General features: G+C 57.2%; 1 protein-coding gene across 1 annotated transcript in view; it reads right to left on the bottom strand.

The window, feature by feature from the left end:
• LOC309590728 (ankyrin repeat and fibronectin type-III domain-containing protein 1-like) overlaps nt 1–18,857 on the bottom strand; it is a gene marked incomplete at its 5' end in the record, with an annotated part of 203,436 nt that overhangs the window by 71,503 nt on the left and 113,076 nt on the right. Inside the window, one exon of the mRNA XM_082312132.1 lies at nt 4,112–4,152. Within this exon, the coding sequence (XP_082168258.1) occupies nt 4,112–4,152 (41 nt within the window). The remainder of the gene's footprint in view (nt 1–4,111; nt 4,153–18,857) is intronic.

Raw genomic sequence — 18,857 nt, forward strand, 5'->3', positions numbered from 1 at the left:
GTCCCTGGGTCTTCAGCCAGCAGCTCCCTGCTCAGGAAACTGCCTTGACAAAGCGGTCAGGGGCCCTCTGTCAGAAATTTGGAAGGACCCCTGGAAACCCAGATATACTAACACTATTAGAGCTGTATTAGGAGCTTCCAAAGTCGAGGCGACAAGGGAGCAAGTAGCTCAGGGGCTGGACCCAGCCCACAAGGTGTTTCCTCCCCGGTCCCTACGAACGCCGGCCAGAGCCCAGGCGGAGCGGGGCTGCAGGCAGGGCTGCAATGCGGGAGGTACGTGCCCAAACTGCATCAGATGAGAATTATTAGGTGGGGATATATCGTTCTGACATCTGAACAACCTGCTTTGGAAACTCAGTGCAAGGAAGGCATCTGTACCTGCTCGAATGGGACACGGCACAAGGCTGGAGCAGCCAGCGTCGGTGAGGAAACCCATGCAGATGTTGGCTCACTGCTGGACTCGTGGCCATCCCCCATTTGCCAGGCTCCTCCCAGGAATTTCAGCTACGGGAGCTCTTTGCGTGCCTGTTCGTCCTAAGGTGGTCTCTAGACCATACAGTTCTCAGGTCATGTAATTTTTTTTAAGATTAACACTTCAGCCTTCTTGACCCAAGCAGCATCCTTCCATTTAACATGGGAAGAAGGAACATTACCTCCCAGACACACAAAAAGCCAGGAGTCACAGCTCCTGACGTGGGCCAGCTCCTGCGGGTACATCTGTAACCACTCTCACTGAAATCCTTGGCAGTAGAAGTGCCTCCCCCAGAGCGGGCAGCACCATCATTTCAGCTGTGGTGGCTCCCTCCTGGGCACCTCGGACTTTCCGCAGCGGAGGTCCACCTTTACTACACCTACCTGGGTGCTTGCCACGCTACATTTGCGGCAACCCAGCAGGAGATCTGTACCTTAAAACCTCTTGGATGGACTGGGCAGAGGGGAAGAGGCTAGTGTAAAGGCCATTGAAGGCTGGCGGGTGAAGGCAGACACCTCTCCATACACTTGATGAGCACGGGACTGTTCCAGGCGCTCGGGAACCACCCTGCTGCTGGCTGAGACAGACCGATGGTAACCATGGGGTGAGGGAACATAACGACAGCATTTCCATTTCTGAAGGGAAGAGGCAATAAAGGAAGGAAAGGCGGCACTTGGTGACACAGGGAAACCCAGCTGATGGAGCACCTAGTGTCCAGGGAAGAGGAGGACACCTGATCAGAGAAAGCATCTGATCATGGCAGGAGCAGAGCAAGATTCACTCCCAGGACAAGTGGTGATAAAACCCACTGCTCAGATTTCTAGTGTCTGTGTCCTTTTTCTCTTTCTACAACCTACATCTGCTGTGAGAGCCCCAAATCACCGGCCTGAGAGCAGGGATGCTCTGAGCCCGCTCCCGCAGTGCAGGGGGTTTGGTGGGCAGGGTGAACTGCCGCCTCCGACGCGCAGAAAAGGAAAAGCGGAGGCACGGTCGAGTTTGCTCTGGCATACGGGGGCCGGAGGGCCAGCCACCCGCTGCCAGACTTCTCTCAGATCACCAGCCTCGCTGCACAGATGTGCTCATGAACCACCACGGCTGCTTCCCATGCCCTGGCTGCTCGCCGCCGCCTTGCCCAGGGCTCGGGGAATGCGTCTGCGGAGCTGCTGCAGAAGTGCTGAGCTCTCCCGAGCCCTCAGCAGGTCCTCCAGACCTTCGGCAGCTGCCAGGGATCCTCTCTTTGCTAAGGAAGACCAGCTCCAGTCCTGCCAGAGGCCGAGGGCCTCCGTAAGGCGCCTGGCCCAGCCTTGCAGATGGGCTGCGGCAGCAAGAGCAGGTCTGCCCGCAACAGCAACGGTGCTGGCAGCAGCCGGGGGATGAAAAAGCCAAATCGGAGCGGGGCAGCGGTACCAGGCAACCTCACGGCCATAAACTCTACTGGTCGCAACCCCAAAACAGCCACTGAGGAATGTAAATAGGATGGGCACAAACCGAAGTCATAATACTATGATTAGCCAGGTCACAGCTGATATCACAAGCCACTTGGCCAAACCATGGTGGCCCCATAGCCTCATAGCACAGAGGAACAAGGCAGCACCAGTAAAACACCCCGTATCTATGAGACCTTCTGCACCAGCGCCCACCCCGACCCAACAGCTCTGCAGCTCCAGTGAGATGGGAAGCCCGTGTTCCCCCTTAAGGCAGAGAAACATCCCTCGCTTCCCTGATGAGATGAGCTATGAAAGCAGCACTATAATTGTTGCTACCTACCACCGAAACCACCCTGCAAGAAAACCGAAGAGTAAGAGCTCTTTACATATTTCCTCCAAATCTCTTACTTAAAGCCTCAGAAAAGCTTCAGCTGGAAGAGGGACACTAGAGATGCTTCAACCTTTTTTAAGCCTGCTTGTCAAAACGCACACTACGTAAGCACACAGCAGCGCCACAATAAGAAGCACTGAGATCTTGGGCGACTGTTGATAGCGGTCACAAAAGCACGGTTATCAGTCTTTGCCAAATCTGTGTTCATTTTGTCATTGTGTCCGTGATGACTCCGTAACCTCCTGGGATATCCCTCTGATCTCCCAGAAAGCCATGCAGGATTAAACAGCCCGGGATATGGCTCCGGCTGTATTTTCAGAAGTCTTTAGCTGCCAACGGTCTTGGAAAGCCGATGATCAGCAGTGCCTTGGGGTGAGCAGACAGAGGAGCTCCCTGAAATCAGACTTTTCAGTATGGACCTAAGAGACTAGCGCTGACTTTTAAAAACTTTTGGTGGCATAAAGAAAGAGGAGCCAGCAGGTAACTGAGGAACACACACGCACCCAGCACTTGCACTCCCCATCACAGACACGAGCAGGCAGCTCCGCAAGCGCTGCGTGACACAGCCCGCCATCCCCGGTGCGCCTTGGACCTGCCTCCTCTGACGCTAAGAGTAACTCGGACCGAGGACGCTGCCCCGGTGCTCACTGCGTGCTCGGGCACCGCTGGGAACCAGCTCTGCAGGAACGTTTTGGAAAGCAGCAAAGAAACAGCAAGTGCAGAAGGACAGTGAGTTTTGGAGGAGAAATTTCCTCAACCCAATTCCTTCTGAATCTTCCAAAAACACACTCCTCTGGCAATCCTGCACGTCAGAGCACTCTTCCACAACTTCAAAACCACCTATGGCTTTTTTTCAGGAGACAAACGGCGATAACATAGAGATGTTCATTTCCCCAAGCAGAGCAGGGGCAACACAAGGTCTCACATGCAACGTGCTCAGCAGCACGATGCGCAGCTGCTTGGTGGTCAGGGCCAGAACCCAACCTCTCAGCATGGCTTTTAATAGAGCTTGCCCTTATCCAAATAATCACGGTATCAGACACATCCTTCCAGCAAAGAGACAACCTTCCTGCCTTGAAGGTGCCATGCTGCGGCGAGGCTCTGCAAATGCTGGCTGCAACAACAAAACTGGCCCGCGAGTGCAAGCTCTGCTTGCATTTTAATACGGGTCTCAGAGGTTGACAGCTGTAAGTGCTCTACTCTCGCTCGCTCGCTTATGGACTGTCGCAGCCGGCTCAGAGCCACGGCCAAGGGCACGCACTAACTAACCAACTGATTATGATAGCGGGGTGATTTGCAGATCCTTTGTTTGTATTCATGAATATGGTGGCTCCAGAGAGCCTCTTCCTATCCTCTCACCCCTACGGTTCACCGTGCTTTACAAAACACAACGGATGGAAGACGACAGGCATCAACGTCAAAGCACAGGCTGCGGGAGATGTGCTTCAAGATGAGCCCGTTGTGACACAGAACTAAACCCTTCGATTCTCCAAAGCAGCTCAGCTGTGCAAACCCGGAGCAGAGGGAGGCAGAGGTGGGAAAGGTCACCCCCCGCATCCCCCGCTCCCAGCCACCAGCTCCCGGCTCGGTCCCTCAGGCTCAGTCAAGCTGTCGTGATTCCTTCTGACCTGATTTAATGATTTGCATATGCCCTGAAGCCAAAATGATTGACAGCCCTTCCACTGTTACCCTCACTTGTGTAATTGCAGCAGCTATTCTTGTACATTGAAATGTCTAATCTTAGCAAGCCACGGAGCTGCTCGGTAACACGGACCAACCGGGAATTTCCATGCAATTACTCACCACGGCTACTGGCACTTACTTTGGCTGGTAGAAGTCCTTCTTGTCCGCTGACCCCAGGCTCTGCAAGACACAAAAGACAGATGTATTTCTTTAACCCTTTGCCAAGCAAGTATCGTTGATGATGTGTGGTGAGCAGGAAAAGGCATGCGCCTATGCTTTTTGCTGCCCAGCGGGTATGTGTGGGCTGGCTGGACAGGGCAGGCAGCTCAGGACCTCCAGCCACCAAACGCACCGTAGGCAGAGCCCACAGCAGCCAAGGATGTCAAAATAAAGAGTCAAGGCAGAGGTGTGGGGATGCGTCAGGCCTGAACCCAGTGCATTCAGGCATGTCTGTGTCTCCCATCCCTTGCAGAACCGTGGCACCTCGTGTCAGGAGGCGACTCACATCAGCTGTACCCAGCTGCAAAGAGGACGAGGTGCAGGGCTGGCAGACCCTTGGCCACCAAGGCCAAGCCACCATTGCCTGCAGTGAGCCTCAGGCAAGGCAGGGGACCGAGCCCGAGGCCCACAGCCGCTCCCTGGGGACAAGACCACAAAATTCTGCTGAGAAAAATGACATCGGACCCCAAGTATGCACAAGCCTGGGAAGCAGAGACAGCCTGATGCACACGCAGGCTCCCATGCCCCAGCACCTTCCCGAGTGCCGCCAACTCCACCAACAGCACGGTCTGGTAAAGTCTGACAGCATCCCAACCTGGGCTGTGGAGCGCCGGGGTCGCCTGGGAGGCCCCAGCCAGGCTGAGCCTCCCCACGGGGAGCCCAGGGGTGACGGGCATCCCGCAGACCCCGCTTTGGGTGCAAGGCAGGGTGCGAGTGTGACGCCCAGAGACGACGCATGCACTGCTGCGCCTTGCCCCGCTGTCCAACGGGGCCGTATACACCCACATACGCCCAAGTCTCTACCCCAACACGCCTCGTCCCGGAGCAGCCGCGGCAGACGCTGGCCCTCTGCCCTGCTCCGAGGCCCCAGTTCGTGGCACGTGCTGGCTGAGTGCGGAAGAGCCCCTGCCACCCAAGGGATGCAGAGGGGCAGGCTGTGCCAGGCATAGCGGGATGCTCGCAGTGGGACAGACAGACAGACAGACCCACCAAACCTGGGTGTCAGCAAAGCCGTCGTACTGCTGGAGCCCTCTCCTCCTCCTCTCGGGGACAGTCCTCACCTTTGCAACTTGCTGGGATGGGGGACGGCGGGCAGCAGCGCAGGGTGGCCCCACCACCCGCCCCGTCCCCGCGCGGGCAGCAGACGTGTGCCGGCGTGCGTGCACGCTCGCGGGAAGCACGCTCGGGCTCTGAGGCTGCTGTTGTAGTTTCGCTCCGTGGTTGCCAGGCAATGGCGAGCGCGAACACCAAAGCAGCGGGAGCAGCGGGGCCGAATGCTAATCAGGGGTGCAGGAGCTCTCCCGGCGCTGGCCAAAGCCGCCGGGTGCTCCCACCCTGGGACTGAAAAGCAAGCAGGGAGAGGAGGGCCCCAGCCTTTAAGCAGGCAGGGATCCACTGTCACCAAAACACCCCCCCAAAGGGAGCTCTGGCCAAGCCAGTGAGACGGGCCAGCCCTCTCCCCGGCACAGAAGTGTTGGTCAGGCACCGGCACAGGGAGGCTGTAACCAAACCCGCGGCGCCGGATACGCGGAGCTGAATGCGTGCCACCCTCTTGCACATCTCATGTGCCCATGGGGCCAGAGGACGCACCTGAGCTCCGGCTTGCAGTGGAGCTGGGAGTGCAGAAGGAGCAGCCCTTTGGGGTGGGAAGATCTCATCTGCCCGCGTGCCGAATGCCGTGTTGGCATGCAAAAGCTCGACGGGCCCTGAGCAATCCCCACCGGGCAGAGACAGCGGCACCCTTCGGCTCTCCCTGCTGCTTCCCCTCCTCTGACACGACAGAAGCTACAGCAAAGCCCGCAGGATTGACTGTCAGGCACCAGAATGGGGTGCTCAAATGCTTGCACAGGCTGCCCGGTGACGTGGCGGAGTCCCCAGCCTTGGGGACATTCAAAACTGAATGGGACGTGGTCCTGGGCGTCCAGGACAACCAGGTGTAGGTGACCCTGCCTTGAGCAGCGGGGTGGACTGGGCGATCGCCTCAGCCACCCTGTGCATTCCTGAAGCAGCAGAGAAAGGAGCACAGCAGTAACTGCACAGAGCCAATGCCCTGGGCAACGGGACCTGCCCTCCAAGCCCACAGCATGCCCGGGAACACCTCCACTCCCTCGGGCGCAGCATTCCCATGAGATACTTCCTTACGTCTTTAAACTTGGCACCTAAAACCCAGGGTGCCAGTTCCTAAACTATGGATCAGCTGCAGCTGAGGTCCATGAGAAAAAGCTGGCATCAACCCCACAGGTCCTTTGACAGCTTCCAGGCAGTACCTGACCTTTCTGGAGCGCTGATAACAGCAGGAAACAATGCTGACACTCCTCTACCTTTCTGAAGTGCTGGGGGGACTATCGCTATCACCAATATACCCAGCGCAGGAGATGGCAAAATCTGCAGTAGCCCCTTCACAGAGTCATGGGTATCATGAGCGTTAATGTCCCCTCATCTCTTGCTAGGATGGAGGTGCAGGTCTCTGAAATCATAGAATCACAGAATCATTCAGGTTGGCAAAGACCCTTAAGATCATTGAGTCCAACCGTTAACCCAGCACTGCCAAGCCCATCACTAACCCATGTCCTCGAGCACCACGTCTGCCCGTCTTTTAAATACCTCCAGGGACAGAGACTCAACCACTGCCCTGGGCAGCCTGGGCCAGGGCCTGTAAGAGGATAAACCAAACGACACTCCGCTTTGAAAACTACAAGTAAAGCAGCGCAGAGACATTGGCAGGAGGCGAGAAGGCAGCGATGCCCTAAGAGACCACAGGGCACCCTGGGGCTGGCCTGGCTTTGTGCAGCAGTTCACTATAAGATGTAGCTGTAGCAAAAACAAAATGCCCAAGGCATTTTGCCAAGGGCACGGACATCACAACATCCCGGTACAACTGGCCAGGAGCACTGAGAGAGCTCAGAGCAGCACCTGGAAAGATCCTCCCAAGCAGGGGAGCTTCACCAATGGCTTAAAGGTATTAATTAGAAAGCACTTAGGGAGTCGGTGATGGGAGGCTGTGGGCAGCACCGAGCGTGGGTGCTGCCTGCTGTAGCGCGGTGCATGAAGGGGCAGCAGCAGAAGCATCTCCCCCGGGGCAGCAGCGTGGGCTGCGACAGTGCCACCAGCCACCACCTCTGTCCCACCGCACCGGGTACCGCGGTCTCAGCCAGCGTCCGCAGGAGGGGAAGATTATGGAGAAGTGGTCAAGGGAAGGACGGGGTGTAAGGAAGCAGAGCGGGGTAAAGGGAACACGCAGCCTGGATCTTAGGAAAAACGTCCTGGCACTGAACTTGAACAGAGTTTGAACCAACTCCAGTGGGAGGGATAGAGCAGTGTTTCTAAGGGCTTTGAAAAAGCCGACTGGATAAACCATTCGGACTGGCGCAGAGGGGACAGTTCTGGCCTTACAGGGAGCTGGGACCGGCTTTTCTTCTCCTGCCTGTGCCTGGGGACTGAAAGAGGCAGAGAGCTCCCCAAAATGAGCAAAAGGAGACCTGGCATTTCCCCCTGCCTTCTGGGGGAAAAAATCAATTCCTCCTGAACTGGTATGGGATCTGGAGGCTTTTATCTATGCAGGTATACAGTAAAAAATCAAACGCATGCACTGTTGTTGGCTGATCTATGGGCTTCCAGGAGAGCTGTCTGCTGGTGACTCCTGTGCATCAAGGCACAGCTGGGGTCTCCAGAGAGGCATGGCTGCAGTGTGATGGCTCAGCTCCTAAAATAAATCTGGGAGCCCCAGAGGCTCCTAGAGACCTCCTGCTGCTGCTTAGGGTGCTGGGGAGACCCTGGCCATCCTTGCAGGGAGGGAGGGAGGGGAGCATCCCCCAGTTCAAAGAGCCCCCGCAAGCCCCAAGCCCCCCGCAGCGTGAGTCACCCTCCAGCGGGACCCGCTGCGCTGCTTCTCGCTTGCTCACTTCATTGATGACTCAGGGTTTAGGAAGCACATTTTAAATCCCTTAATGAAATAATGGAGAGAGTCATTTCTATCGGCATGTGTTTTTAAAACAAATACTTCAAGCGAGGCTTGAGCCCATCTCCAGCCTTTTCTCCCAAGACACAGAGGTGAGCGACCGCGGGGACCGGCAGCACAGGGGCATCTGGAGAGGCAGGAGCAGCCCCTGCCACCCCGGCATGTGGCGCTGGGCAAGGCAGCTACCAAAAAAGCTGCCAGGCTACACCCACCATCCCTCCGGTGTTCACGCTCCTGCTGCCGGCGGGGCCAGGAGGGGAAGGTGGGACACCAGGATGCTGTCCCAGATGACGTCCCTCGGAGCCTGGCAGTGCCCCCAGCGCCTCGCTCCCCCCGGCCGCGCGCCTTCCAAGCGCTGCCCTTTTGGATGCGGCCGGGCACCGTCTTTAATCTCTCCTCTGCAGAGGAAACAACCACCCGAGCAGAGGCAGCAGCAGAAGGGGACGCTGACGCCAAGCCCACAGCTCCTGGGTGCCAGGATGCAGCCTGCCAAGAAGCAGGGATTGCCTGCCAATATGATTAAGAAAGTGTTGCCTCAAGGTCATTACCACTGTTATCCTCTGTCCCTCCCCATACAAGAATACCTGAGCCAGGCTTGCATTGCCCTAGTTTTGATTAAAGGACCTCTCCGTGCGATGCTCAGAGCCCTTCTGCTCTTGCAGAAAAGTGCAACGTCAAGGTTGAAAGTGCAACATCCCAGGAAACACCTTAGAAATGCCACGAGAGAAAAGGGAAGGCAACGGGACACCAACTTTCCTGGTGCTTTTACACTATAGCAAGACAAACTGAGAGGCCAGCGTAGTTTTATTTGCCATAAAGGAATCGCCACAGGGACCCACGCCCAGGTTCTCAAAAAGCACCTTTGCAGGGTGTAAAAATGCAGCCTCCCAAATGAGTAGAGCAACACCCAGCTGCATGCGGGCCATCGCTAAGGCTTGCCCGGTGGCAGCAAAACCAGCGGACCCCAGTGCAGCCCAGGCGCCCGGCTCCTCTCCCCTTCCCGGGCGCGTTCCCAGCGCTGCTCTTCCCAGCCCTCCTCGCCCGCGCGGGGCGAGCATGCGGCCACACACGCAACGACCCGGCTCCCTTCGGCACCGCAAAACAAGCTCCTTTTAAATACTGGATTTTGTACCAAACGCCAAAGACACTGCTGGGCTTATCTGTTTATTTAAAACATGACCCACAATTTTTGCAAAGCCTTTCAAACCTACGAGAATCTGGGCCAACGTGAAATTATTCTCTTAATGTCACATTTCAGGCACTAAGTAAACTATTTTGCAAGTTATTTAAATCATATATTTAACGAGCCCAAATTACACAAGGTATATAAGCTACCAGGCAGGCTTCCCTAGGACGGCTCATCTCCAGAGCCAGCCTTGCTGGTCCCTGATAAGAATTAGTACAACGTGCTGCAGACAGAGAAGATGAGATTGATTTAAAGGACCGCTCTGAATTCTGAAATGCAGCCAAGCTGGGGAGATCACAGACACAGGGCTGGAACCAAGGGTGCTCACAGAGAGGCTACGGAAAAGCTATTGTATTATTTATTTATTCACGCCAGCAGACATCAATCCTGTTGTACTTTTTCCTCTCCCAAATGTTGCCAAGCGTATTTTTCTGGGCAGCGTCCCTTGGAGAACGAAGTTATTAGCAAGGCTGAAGAAGCCTCATGCAATTATTTAGAAACTACACCAAAATAATCCCCCAAGACAAGCAGCTGCTTGCAGGTGGCAGCTTTCTAAGTCATTCCAATAAAATCTGGCTCAGTAACTCCCAGCGTAATCAATGCCCACACAAACAAAAGAGATAAAAACCGAGGGATGAGTTATTTTTCCACGCTAGAAGAGGATTCTGCAAAACAAACTTGTGGGCCAACGCCGATAGCGGTCTAGGCTGCAAACCTGCCATCCACGCCTGGTCACCTCTGGGACCTCCCTGCCCACCCCACCGGCCGCAGCATCCCTGAGCCGGGTCCCTGAGCCGGGTCCCTGAGCCGGGCTGGGCAGGTTCCCGGGGGACGTGGGCATAGGCAGCAGGCGCTTGGCCCCCAGGGCAGGACAGGGTGGGGGCACCGAGGCTGCACAGTCTGTACCCCCCCATCCCGGCTTCTCACCCGTGGATCCTGGTGGTTCGGGCTTTCAGGCGCAGCCGTTCGTCAAGCTCCGTGTATCTGCAACATGCTGCATTTATGAGTAATCAGGAGTTGATGCCTGACTGTCGGAAGGGGAATAAAATTCAGAGCCTGGGATTCGAGAGGGTTGTTCGGAAGGAGGAGGAAGGAGATGTCACCCCCCGGCCCAGCTAGCAGCACCCCTCTGAGCAAGGGCCGACCCACCCAGAGCCTCCCGGGGCTTGGCACACCACACACCCCGAGTCCCTCCGGCCCCCGGCCTCTGGCACAGGCTTGGCCAAGAAACCCAAGGGCTGTGGGATGCTGCCTCCTCCCCTGTGGACACCAGCCCCCCTCCGGGGGCTCCGGCACCCATCCCACCCGCCATCGCGACCTGCCCCAGCACCGTACCCCTCGAAACAGCCCTGCCCCAGCACTGCCAGGGCCCCGGGCTGATACAGCCCTGGGTCTCCCAAAAACCCAAATCTGAGGCCAGGTGAACCCTCAATCCTAAAACCTGAATTTCAGGCTGGGTGAACCAGATTGCTCAGCCAAAAATCACGGTGATAACTCCTGCCTTTGACGTGGCAGTGCTGCAAACCAGCTCACGCCCAGGAGGGAGCTCCGGGCCACCGGGCTGGGCACAGCTTAGCACCTCTAAAGGCAAGCCTTGCTGGAGAGCAGATCCTCACCTGTGTGCCAGAGCCTGGGCGTGATTAAGGAACGGAGAATGAGGGTGATTAAGAAAGGGTGGGTCACAAGGCAGAACAAAATCTGGTGGCAGGGGAAGGGTCAGGCCGGGGCAGCAGCGCGGCCTGCCCGGATGGAGAGATGGAAGGGGCTGGCTCGAGGGAGGGAGGGAGGGAGACACATGCCGTTGGGAATCAGAAAAGGGCCCTGGTCTCTCCAAGGATGGCATTTCGGCAGAGCCGAAGCACCGGTGGACCATGGCGGGTGCGTGAGCCACCAGCGTTTCTGCACGTGCCAACCCCAGCCTCTCGCCGTCCTGATCCTGCCTCCTCCTCCCTCAGCTACAAAGGCTCCGAGGAGGGGGCGGGCGATTCCCCGCAGACCCGGCCCAGCCAGGGGAGGATGCCGATGGCTCTAACATGCTCATTCTTCAGCGGCTAGCTCATCCCAGCCCAGCTCTGGAGCGGGAGTCTGAACCAGTTATTGCACTCGCCTGCAAACAGTGCTGACCCCGTGCATGCACACAGGGCATTGATGCGCATCTAAGTTGGGCTTTGAGTCTGATGGAAGGTGAAAAACGTGCCAAAAAGTAGAGAAAAGTGCTTTTGGGCCATTTGGGGGGAAGTAGAAGGGCAACCTGGCTATGCACGCGAGGTACTCCGAGGCAATCCAGGGAACAGAAACGGCGCCCTGCAGCCACCCCCCAGCAGAGCAGCCCAACCCACAGCTGGGAGCCGGAGGAGCTTGTGGTGTCCTCCAAGCAGCTCTGCCCACCGTCGGCACCACGGACCCGCCCAGGAAGAGCTCCTGTGTTTCACCGGTTCCTGACACTGCACCCGTGCTCGGAGGCCAGCCTGAACCCACCGCCTCGCCGCGCCAGGACGGCCTCTTGCGAGCAGGTGGACACCCATGCTCCAGCGTCTCATCTGACCACAGGCCAAACGCTCTTCTCTGGTTGCTCATCCACCCCCATGTCTGGGACCCAGGAGGGGAGACCTTGGTGTTTTCCTAGGGGCTGAAATGCAAACATCAACCTGGCTCTTTGGAAAACAGGCTTCATCTTTCACCCAACCTATATCTGCCCCCAGGAAAGCGATGAGATGGGTTCTCCTGGAGAGCGGCCCCGTTACCAGCCCCTCGCCCCAGAGCACATCTCAGCAGCTCACCCTGGCCCTGCCAACAGGGTGTATTCAGGAGGGCCAGGCCAAGCCAGAGCAGTGCCAAACTCCCCAACACCACTAAATTCTGCTTCCTCCTCTTAGAATAGAATCACAGAATCATAGAACCATTAAGGTTGGAAAAGACCCTTAAGATCATCGAGTCCAACCGTTAACCCAGCACTGCCAAGTCCATCTATACCATGTCCTCGAGCACCACATCTATCTGTTCTTTAAATCCCCCCAGGGATGGGGACTCAACCACTTCCCTGGGCAGCCTGGGCCAGGCCCTGACAGCCCTTTGGGGGAAGAAGTTTTCCCCAATACCCAACCCAACCCTGCCCTGGCGCAGCTTGAGGCCGTTCCCTCTCGTCCCATCGCTTGTTCCTGGGGAGCAGAGACCGACCCCCCCGGCTCCAGCCTCCTTTCAGGCCGTTGCAGAGAGCGAGGAGGGCTCCCCTCAGCCTCCTCTTCTCCAGGCTGAGCCCCCCCAGCTCCCCCAGCCGCTCCTCCCCAGCCTTGTGCTCCAGCCCCTGCCCCAGCCTCGCTGCCCTGCTCTGGCCACGCTCCAGCCCCTCCATGGCCGCCTTGGGGTGCGGGGCCCAGCGCTGAGCACAGCATTCGAGGGGCGGCCTCACCAGTGCCCAGCGCAGGGGCACCATCACCTCCCTGCTCCTGCTGGCCACACCGTGCCTGATACAAGCCAGGGTGCCATTGGCCCTCTTGGCCACCTGGGCACCCTGCTGGCTCGTGTCCAGCGGCTGTCGACCAGCACCCCCAGGCCCTTTCCCGCCGGGCAGCTCCCAGCCGCTCCTCCCCACGCCTGCAGCGGTGCCTGGGGTTGCTGTGCCCCCAGGGCAGGACCCGGCCCTGAGCCTTGCTGACCCTCACCCCGGGGCCTGGGCCCATCGCCCCGGCCTGGCCAGGGCCCTCTGCAGAGCCTCCTGCCCTCCAGCAGATCGACACTGCCACCCAGCTTGGTGTCATCTGCAAACTGACTGAGGGTGCCCTCCATCCCCTCACCCAGATCATCAGTGAAGATGTTGAACAGGACCGGCCCCAGCACCGAGCCCTGGGGACACCACTGGTGACCGGCCGCCAGCTGGATGTGACTCCATTCACCACCCCTCTCTGGGCTCGGCCGCCAGCCAGTTTTTAACCCAGCGCAGAGAGCACTTATCCAAGCCGTGAGCAGCCAGCTTCTCCAGGAGAATGCTGTGCGAGACAGTGCCAAAGGCCTTACTAAAGTCCAGGTAGACACCATCCACAGCCTTCCCCTCATCCACTGAGCGGGTCGCCTTGTCATAGAAGGAAGCCAGGTTAGCGAAGCAGGACCTGCCTTTCATGAACCCGTGCTGGCTGGGCCTGATCCCCTGGTTGTCCCGCATGTGCCGCGTAATGGCACTGAAGATGATCTGCTCCATGACCTTCCCCGGCACCGAGGTCAGGCTGACAGCCTGTAGCTCCCCGGATCCTCCTTCAGACCCTTCTTGTAGAGGGGCGTCACGTTTGCTGACTTCCAGGTCTTCCTCCTCCTTGGGGCACACCCTTGCAGGTGCATTGCACAGAGGAGCAGAGATCTGCACACGCGTGCATGTCGGACCAAGGAGGAACAGAGCCAAGTCCTGGCGCCATGAGCCGCGCCGGCACAGCCCTGGCACCCCGCAGCGCCCGGTGACCCCCTCCTCCCTCGGTCTCCTTCCACTCGGCAATTAAACGCACACAACTGCGTTGGCTGCAGCACGAACCCTCACAACTGACTTTGGGTTCTTCATCAGCCGGGATAACGAGGACAGGCTCCGTCCCCGAGCCTGCCTTCCTACCGGGAGGACGAGCAAGGCTGCTAACGAGCATCTGTCAACGCTCCCCAGTCAACAAGTCCATTTGCATTCGTCTTTCACTCCTCTGCCACCACACCTTCCCTTGCCTCCCCACCCGTCTCAGCATCAACCCACCCTTCTCCCGCCCCTGCTTTCCCCAGCCAAGCCTCTTCCCAGGCCACGCTCCCCGCGCCAACGGGGCTGCTCACCCGCCAGCCCCTGGCAGCTCACACCACGCTAAGGCAGACCTGAACTTCAAAGCATCACTTTACCGAGAGCTCATCCAGGAAATGTTTTTCCTCAACTTCTGTTGTACTGCTACATGCCTGTAAAAATTAATTTATGCATATATACACATGCATGCACGCACAGCCTCTTTATTAAGAAGTTTCTCTTTCGGGAAGGACCTCCGTGAGCCGTGCTGAGGGCCGGCACAGACCGAGCCGTGCACTTGCTGCTCATCAGAGCTTCTCTGGATGAAAGAACTTGTCAAATTGCTGGCAAAACCACTGGAGTTTGTAAACTCCACCAGCTCAACAACATCCAGGGTGACATGCACGCACAGGCGTGGGCACCTTCCCTCCGTGTTTTCATTAATCAGATCCTTAATTAGGTAGGTAAGGGCGCAGGAGCTGCAAGGAAGCAGCAGCAGACACCCAGGCTGAGCAGTCATCGATAGCCGGTACCCACACTGCGCTGCACACGCGCAATTTTCTACCTTATTTTTATTTCTCTTTCTTGATTACAGCCTGCAAACTATTACTGCAACTTTAAGCACGTCGAGAAAGGGCTGTGCTGGGGCTTAAGTGTTTGCAGAATCAGGGCCGAGATGTGTTGCTGAATATGCTGCTATTTATAGCGTTAAGCCCCGAGCACGGCACGCGCAGGGGGTGCAGCGCGGCTGAGTTCGTGTTGCCGCTAGAACCTGGGTTTTTTTATTTTGCCTCTTTTAAGGGGGTGTCAGCTGCCTGATCTTAATGTTGCATTCATTCACTGCCTGGTATTTTCAAACATTTTTGTTTTTTTTTAATCTTTGGGCATACCAGCTCATACATGTTTATACTGGTTTATAGGTGAAGTTACATATTTCATCACTGAAAGACAAAAAAAAAAAGGCAAGAAAAAAGGCTGGAAGCTGAGTAGTCAGCTCTCGGCTCCAAGGGCCTGCAGTTAATTACACCCTGTCCTCCAGCATGTACTCTGCAGGCTGCAGCGCCAGCCCCGCAGCCTGGCTGGGTGTCGGGCAGCCTGACGGCCCGTCTGCCCGCCGACCCGGCTGATGATAGCGCCGGCAGCAACCGAGCGGGCGCCCTGCCCGCCCCGTCCCACGCCCCGCTCCATCCGCTGCGGCCTCCCAGGGCGCGGAGGACCCAGGGCTGGGAAAGACCATGCCCCGAGGCAGCCGGGGGACTGGCGGGCACCACAAGGGTGAGGGTCTCCAGGAGAGAACTTCGGGTGCTTCCAAGGGCCCTGGCCTCCCCAGCAGCACCGTGGCAGGGAGCAGGCTTGCCACCCACCCTTCACCTTGCCCCGCTGGAGCAGGCTGAGCGTGGCCAGTCCCATCCGACCTCCGGCTGCCTTCTGACCAGCGGGTCCACTGCTCCTTGGACAGATCTCTGCACCTCCCTTGTTTTCTCCCTGTGCCTTCACCTGCCCCCAGTACTGGGTCTGGGGGGTACCCCTCCACTCCGTCTGAAAAATCGAGGTGCATGGGTACCTCCCCCTCTCCTCTGGCAGCCTTGTCCCCTCGGCAGGGACAAGCCACCAGATGCAAGTGGACCACAGCGTGAGGGTCCCGACAGCGGGGTCCCCCACCCAGCTGCCTGAGGTTTGCTGTCCTGCGGGGGAGCCTGGGCACCGCAGACCCCTGCCCAGGCAGCACGCAGGCAGCACGCAGGCAGCACGCAGGCAGCAATGCCTTTGCCCCGGCGAGCAGCACAGGGCCACCGCAGCGCAGCACCCTCGGGAAGGGCCCTCTGCCGTCAAATCACTCCTTTGGTAACACACCTGGAAAAGGGAGAGGATCCGGTTGGAGCAGGGATCTGGCCAGCCCGGCCGGTCACCCACCCACCGATGAGCTCTTAATAACCACTGCACATGCAAGACCTGCAGGAACGTGAACCAGGCTGCCAACGGGGGACCAAATAAAACCCAGCCCTTGCACGGGACATCATCCAACCAGAGCTCCAAGTGCCATCGGAACGGTCGCGCGTTCTTTTGGCCCAGAAAGTGGCTCCCCGAGGTTATACAATGTCTGAGTCAAACTGTAAAGACAAATCCTCACTCCTGGGAACCTGGCTGCCGGCAGCTGGCTCCGTGCCTGTCAACCACGGCATGATGCAAACGCGACCATGATATCCTCTTAACTGAGACCTCAGCGGAAGAGCGGACCCGCTTGTAGAACAACATGCCCACGGCAAAATAACGATGCTCCTAACGATGCAGCTGGCATCTTCATCATCCTCCCCCTCCTCGGCGGCCAGCAGCGAGCCCGTCGCACCAGGAAACCCGCTCCTGCGCTGCTCATCCCCAGGGACAGTTAAGGGTCCGTGCTGAGCACTCCTTTCCTACCATGACTGACTCAAGATAACTCCTCTAGCCCTAAAAATTCATGTTTAGTCTCAAACCAGAAGTGGTTCTTTTAAAAACAGGGCTTGAAGCATATCAGCCAACCCATTTTGGAGTTGTGAGGCTCTGCGAAATTAATACGCTACAAGCTTTTGGGAGCAGACAGTAACGTCTATGCTCCTCCAGTCCTTGCCGCCACGCAGCCCCTGTCCCTCTGCGGACCCCAGGGACACCGGCCCCGCTCTTCAGCCTCATCCTCCTCGCCTGCAGCCCTGCGGTGGCTGGCAGCTTTGCCAGATGGCCCCTCTCACTGGATGCTGCCCCGGGGCACAAAAATGGGTTCAGGAATGCTGGGGGAAGGAATGAGGAGCACAAAGTGCCCTGGGAGAGCCCAGGTGCCCCGAGAGCCCGCGGGAGAACAGTCCCGGGGCACCAAAGCCCACGCGGGAACCGCTCAGCAGAGTCAGGGGTTTTAGGCTGAATTTGCACCCCGTGGCCCCGCCAGAGAGAGCTGGAAAACGAGCATCTTCAGAAGGCAACGCCAACCGCCGCGGAGGGCAGAGCGGGGCAGGAAGCCTGGGGCTGCTTACTTGGATGCGTTTGTAAGAAACACATACAGCCAACAAACTGTTTAAGCAGAGGAAAACGTACGAAAACATTACTGATGTATGTTACAGGTGAGGCTTTAAGTAGGAAAAGGCCCTTGAGCTTTGCACGCTTCTCTAGGAATATCCTTTCCTTGCCGCCCCAAGGCCAAGGGAAGGAGGCACCGCTTCGCTCCAGGCCACCCGCTTCCCATCCAGACAGGACAGTAAAGAGGAGAAGGGGGGCGAGAACACCCCTCCATCCCCCCAAAAGCAAGCAGCTTCCCCCGTAAAGCCAACCCCAGCCGGCAGCAAGGGTCAGGTCAGCACACGTGGTGCGGGGGGGACCTTGCCACGTCCCCGAGCCCACCCGCCGGGGTGCCAGGGGCCCGGGACGGCCAGACCTGCCCTCGCTGCCCTCGCTTGCCAAGAGACCGCATCAGTACGTGAAGTATTTACACGGGCTCCAGCCGGCCGACCACCACTAAATATTTAGGCATCAAACTCCATAAAGGAAGCGCAAGACACACTACAGAATAAACTGAGTACATTAGAAAAATCCCGGAGGGGAAAAATAGATTTTTGGAACGTGTTCTCAATCTCATTAATTGGGAAGACAGCCTTGGAGGGGAAAAAAAAATGATTATATTCCTCCCTAAACCATTATCCACTCTTCAGAGTGTATCATATGAAAACAGTTATATAAAAGAATAAATTATATTTGGAATGGCAAGAACCCCAGAATAAAGCTAGAAACTCTGATGTTCCCATATAAAGATAGGAGACAGCTATCTGTTCCAAATTTTCAAGTTTTCTGCTGCGCCAATTCAAATTCACTACATACCAGCATGGCCATATAAAGGGGACTCCACCCATGTAATCTTGGAACGAGCAATAATCCCCCAAACTATCAATTTAATGTATGGGGATACAAAATGAGACAAGAATGTACTCACAGAACGAGCAATCCATTAACGACATGGCAAAAGGCACCAGAACGTGCACACAGGAATATCTATTTAAAGTGACATTTGCATCGAAAGACCGGATTTGAAATTAAGCTTTCTGCACGCAGACATCATAGATACTGCAAATTAAAAGGCCGTTTCTAGATCCAATGTGAATTTTATTTTTTGTTTTATTTTCTATTATTTGTTCAGTGTCACGTTTCTTGGCCGGCGCTAGAAAAGCAGCTCTTCATCAGGGTTTTTTAAATTAACTTTGCTTCTGATCGGCTTTCCAGCCCATCTCGCTCGGGCTTTCCCGGGCAGCAGAGGAGCGGGGATGGTTTAGGGGCAGCTCTGCAGGGGCGCGAGGGCTGGAGCCAGGCAGGGTCCTCTTAGCCTGAAGCACGTGGAGACGCCCCGGTGCCAGCCCGGGGGGATGCAGGCGCTGGCGCACAGCACCCAGCCATGCAGGTGCAAGCTTCCCCCTGCACAGGCGGCCCCGAGCTCCCCCTTACCCTGCATTATATCGGCAGATGCAACGATCACCAGAAACCCGGCTGCTGTTAGCCCGTTACAGCCGTCTCTGCCCCGAGAGCGCGCGGGGCTGGCGCGGGATCAGGCACCACGGCGAGGCGCAGGCGATGCGGCACCTGGGGCAGGAGGATGCGATCCCGCGGTCCGCCCGCCCGCTCCCAAGCCCCCGGTGAACGGGCTGTCACATCTGAAACCGCCCAACGAGCTAGTTCCTCGCCTGAACTAAACAAACGATACAGAAAGGTCAGCAGGGATCTTTCCAAGTCCCCTTTCCAGTTCGGAAGTAATGGGCACACAG

Source organism: Platalea leucorodia (genome assembly GCF_965183815.1).
Source record: "Platalea leucorodia genome assembly, chromosome: 5".
Taxonomy (NCBI): Eukaryota; Metazoa; Chordata; class Aves; order Pelecaniformes; family Threskiornithidae; genus Platalea; species Platalea leucorodia.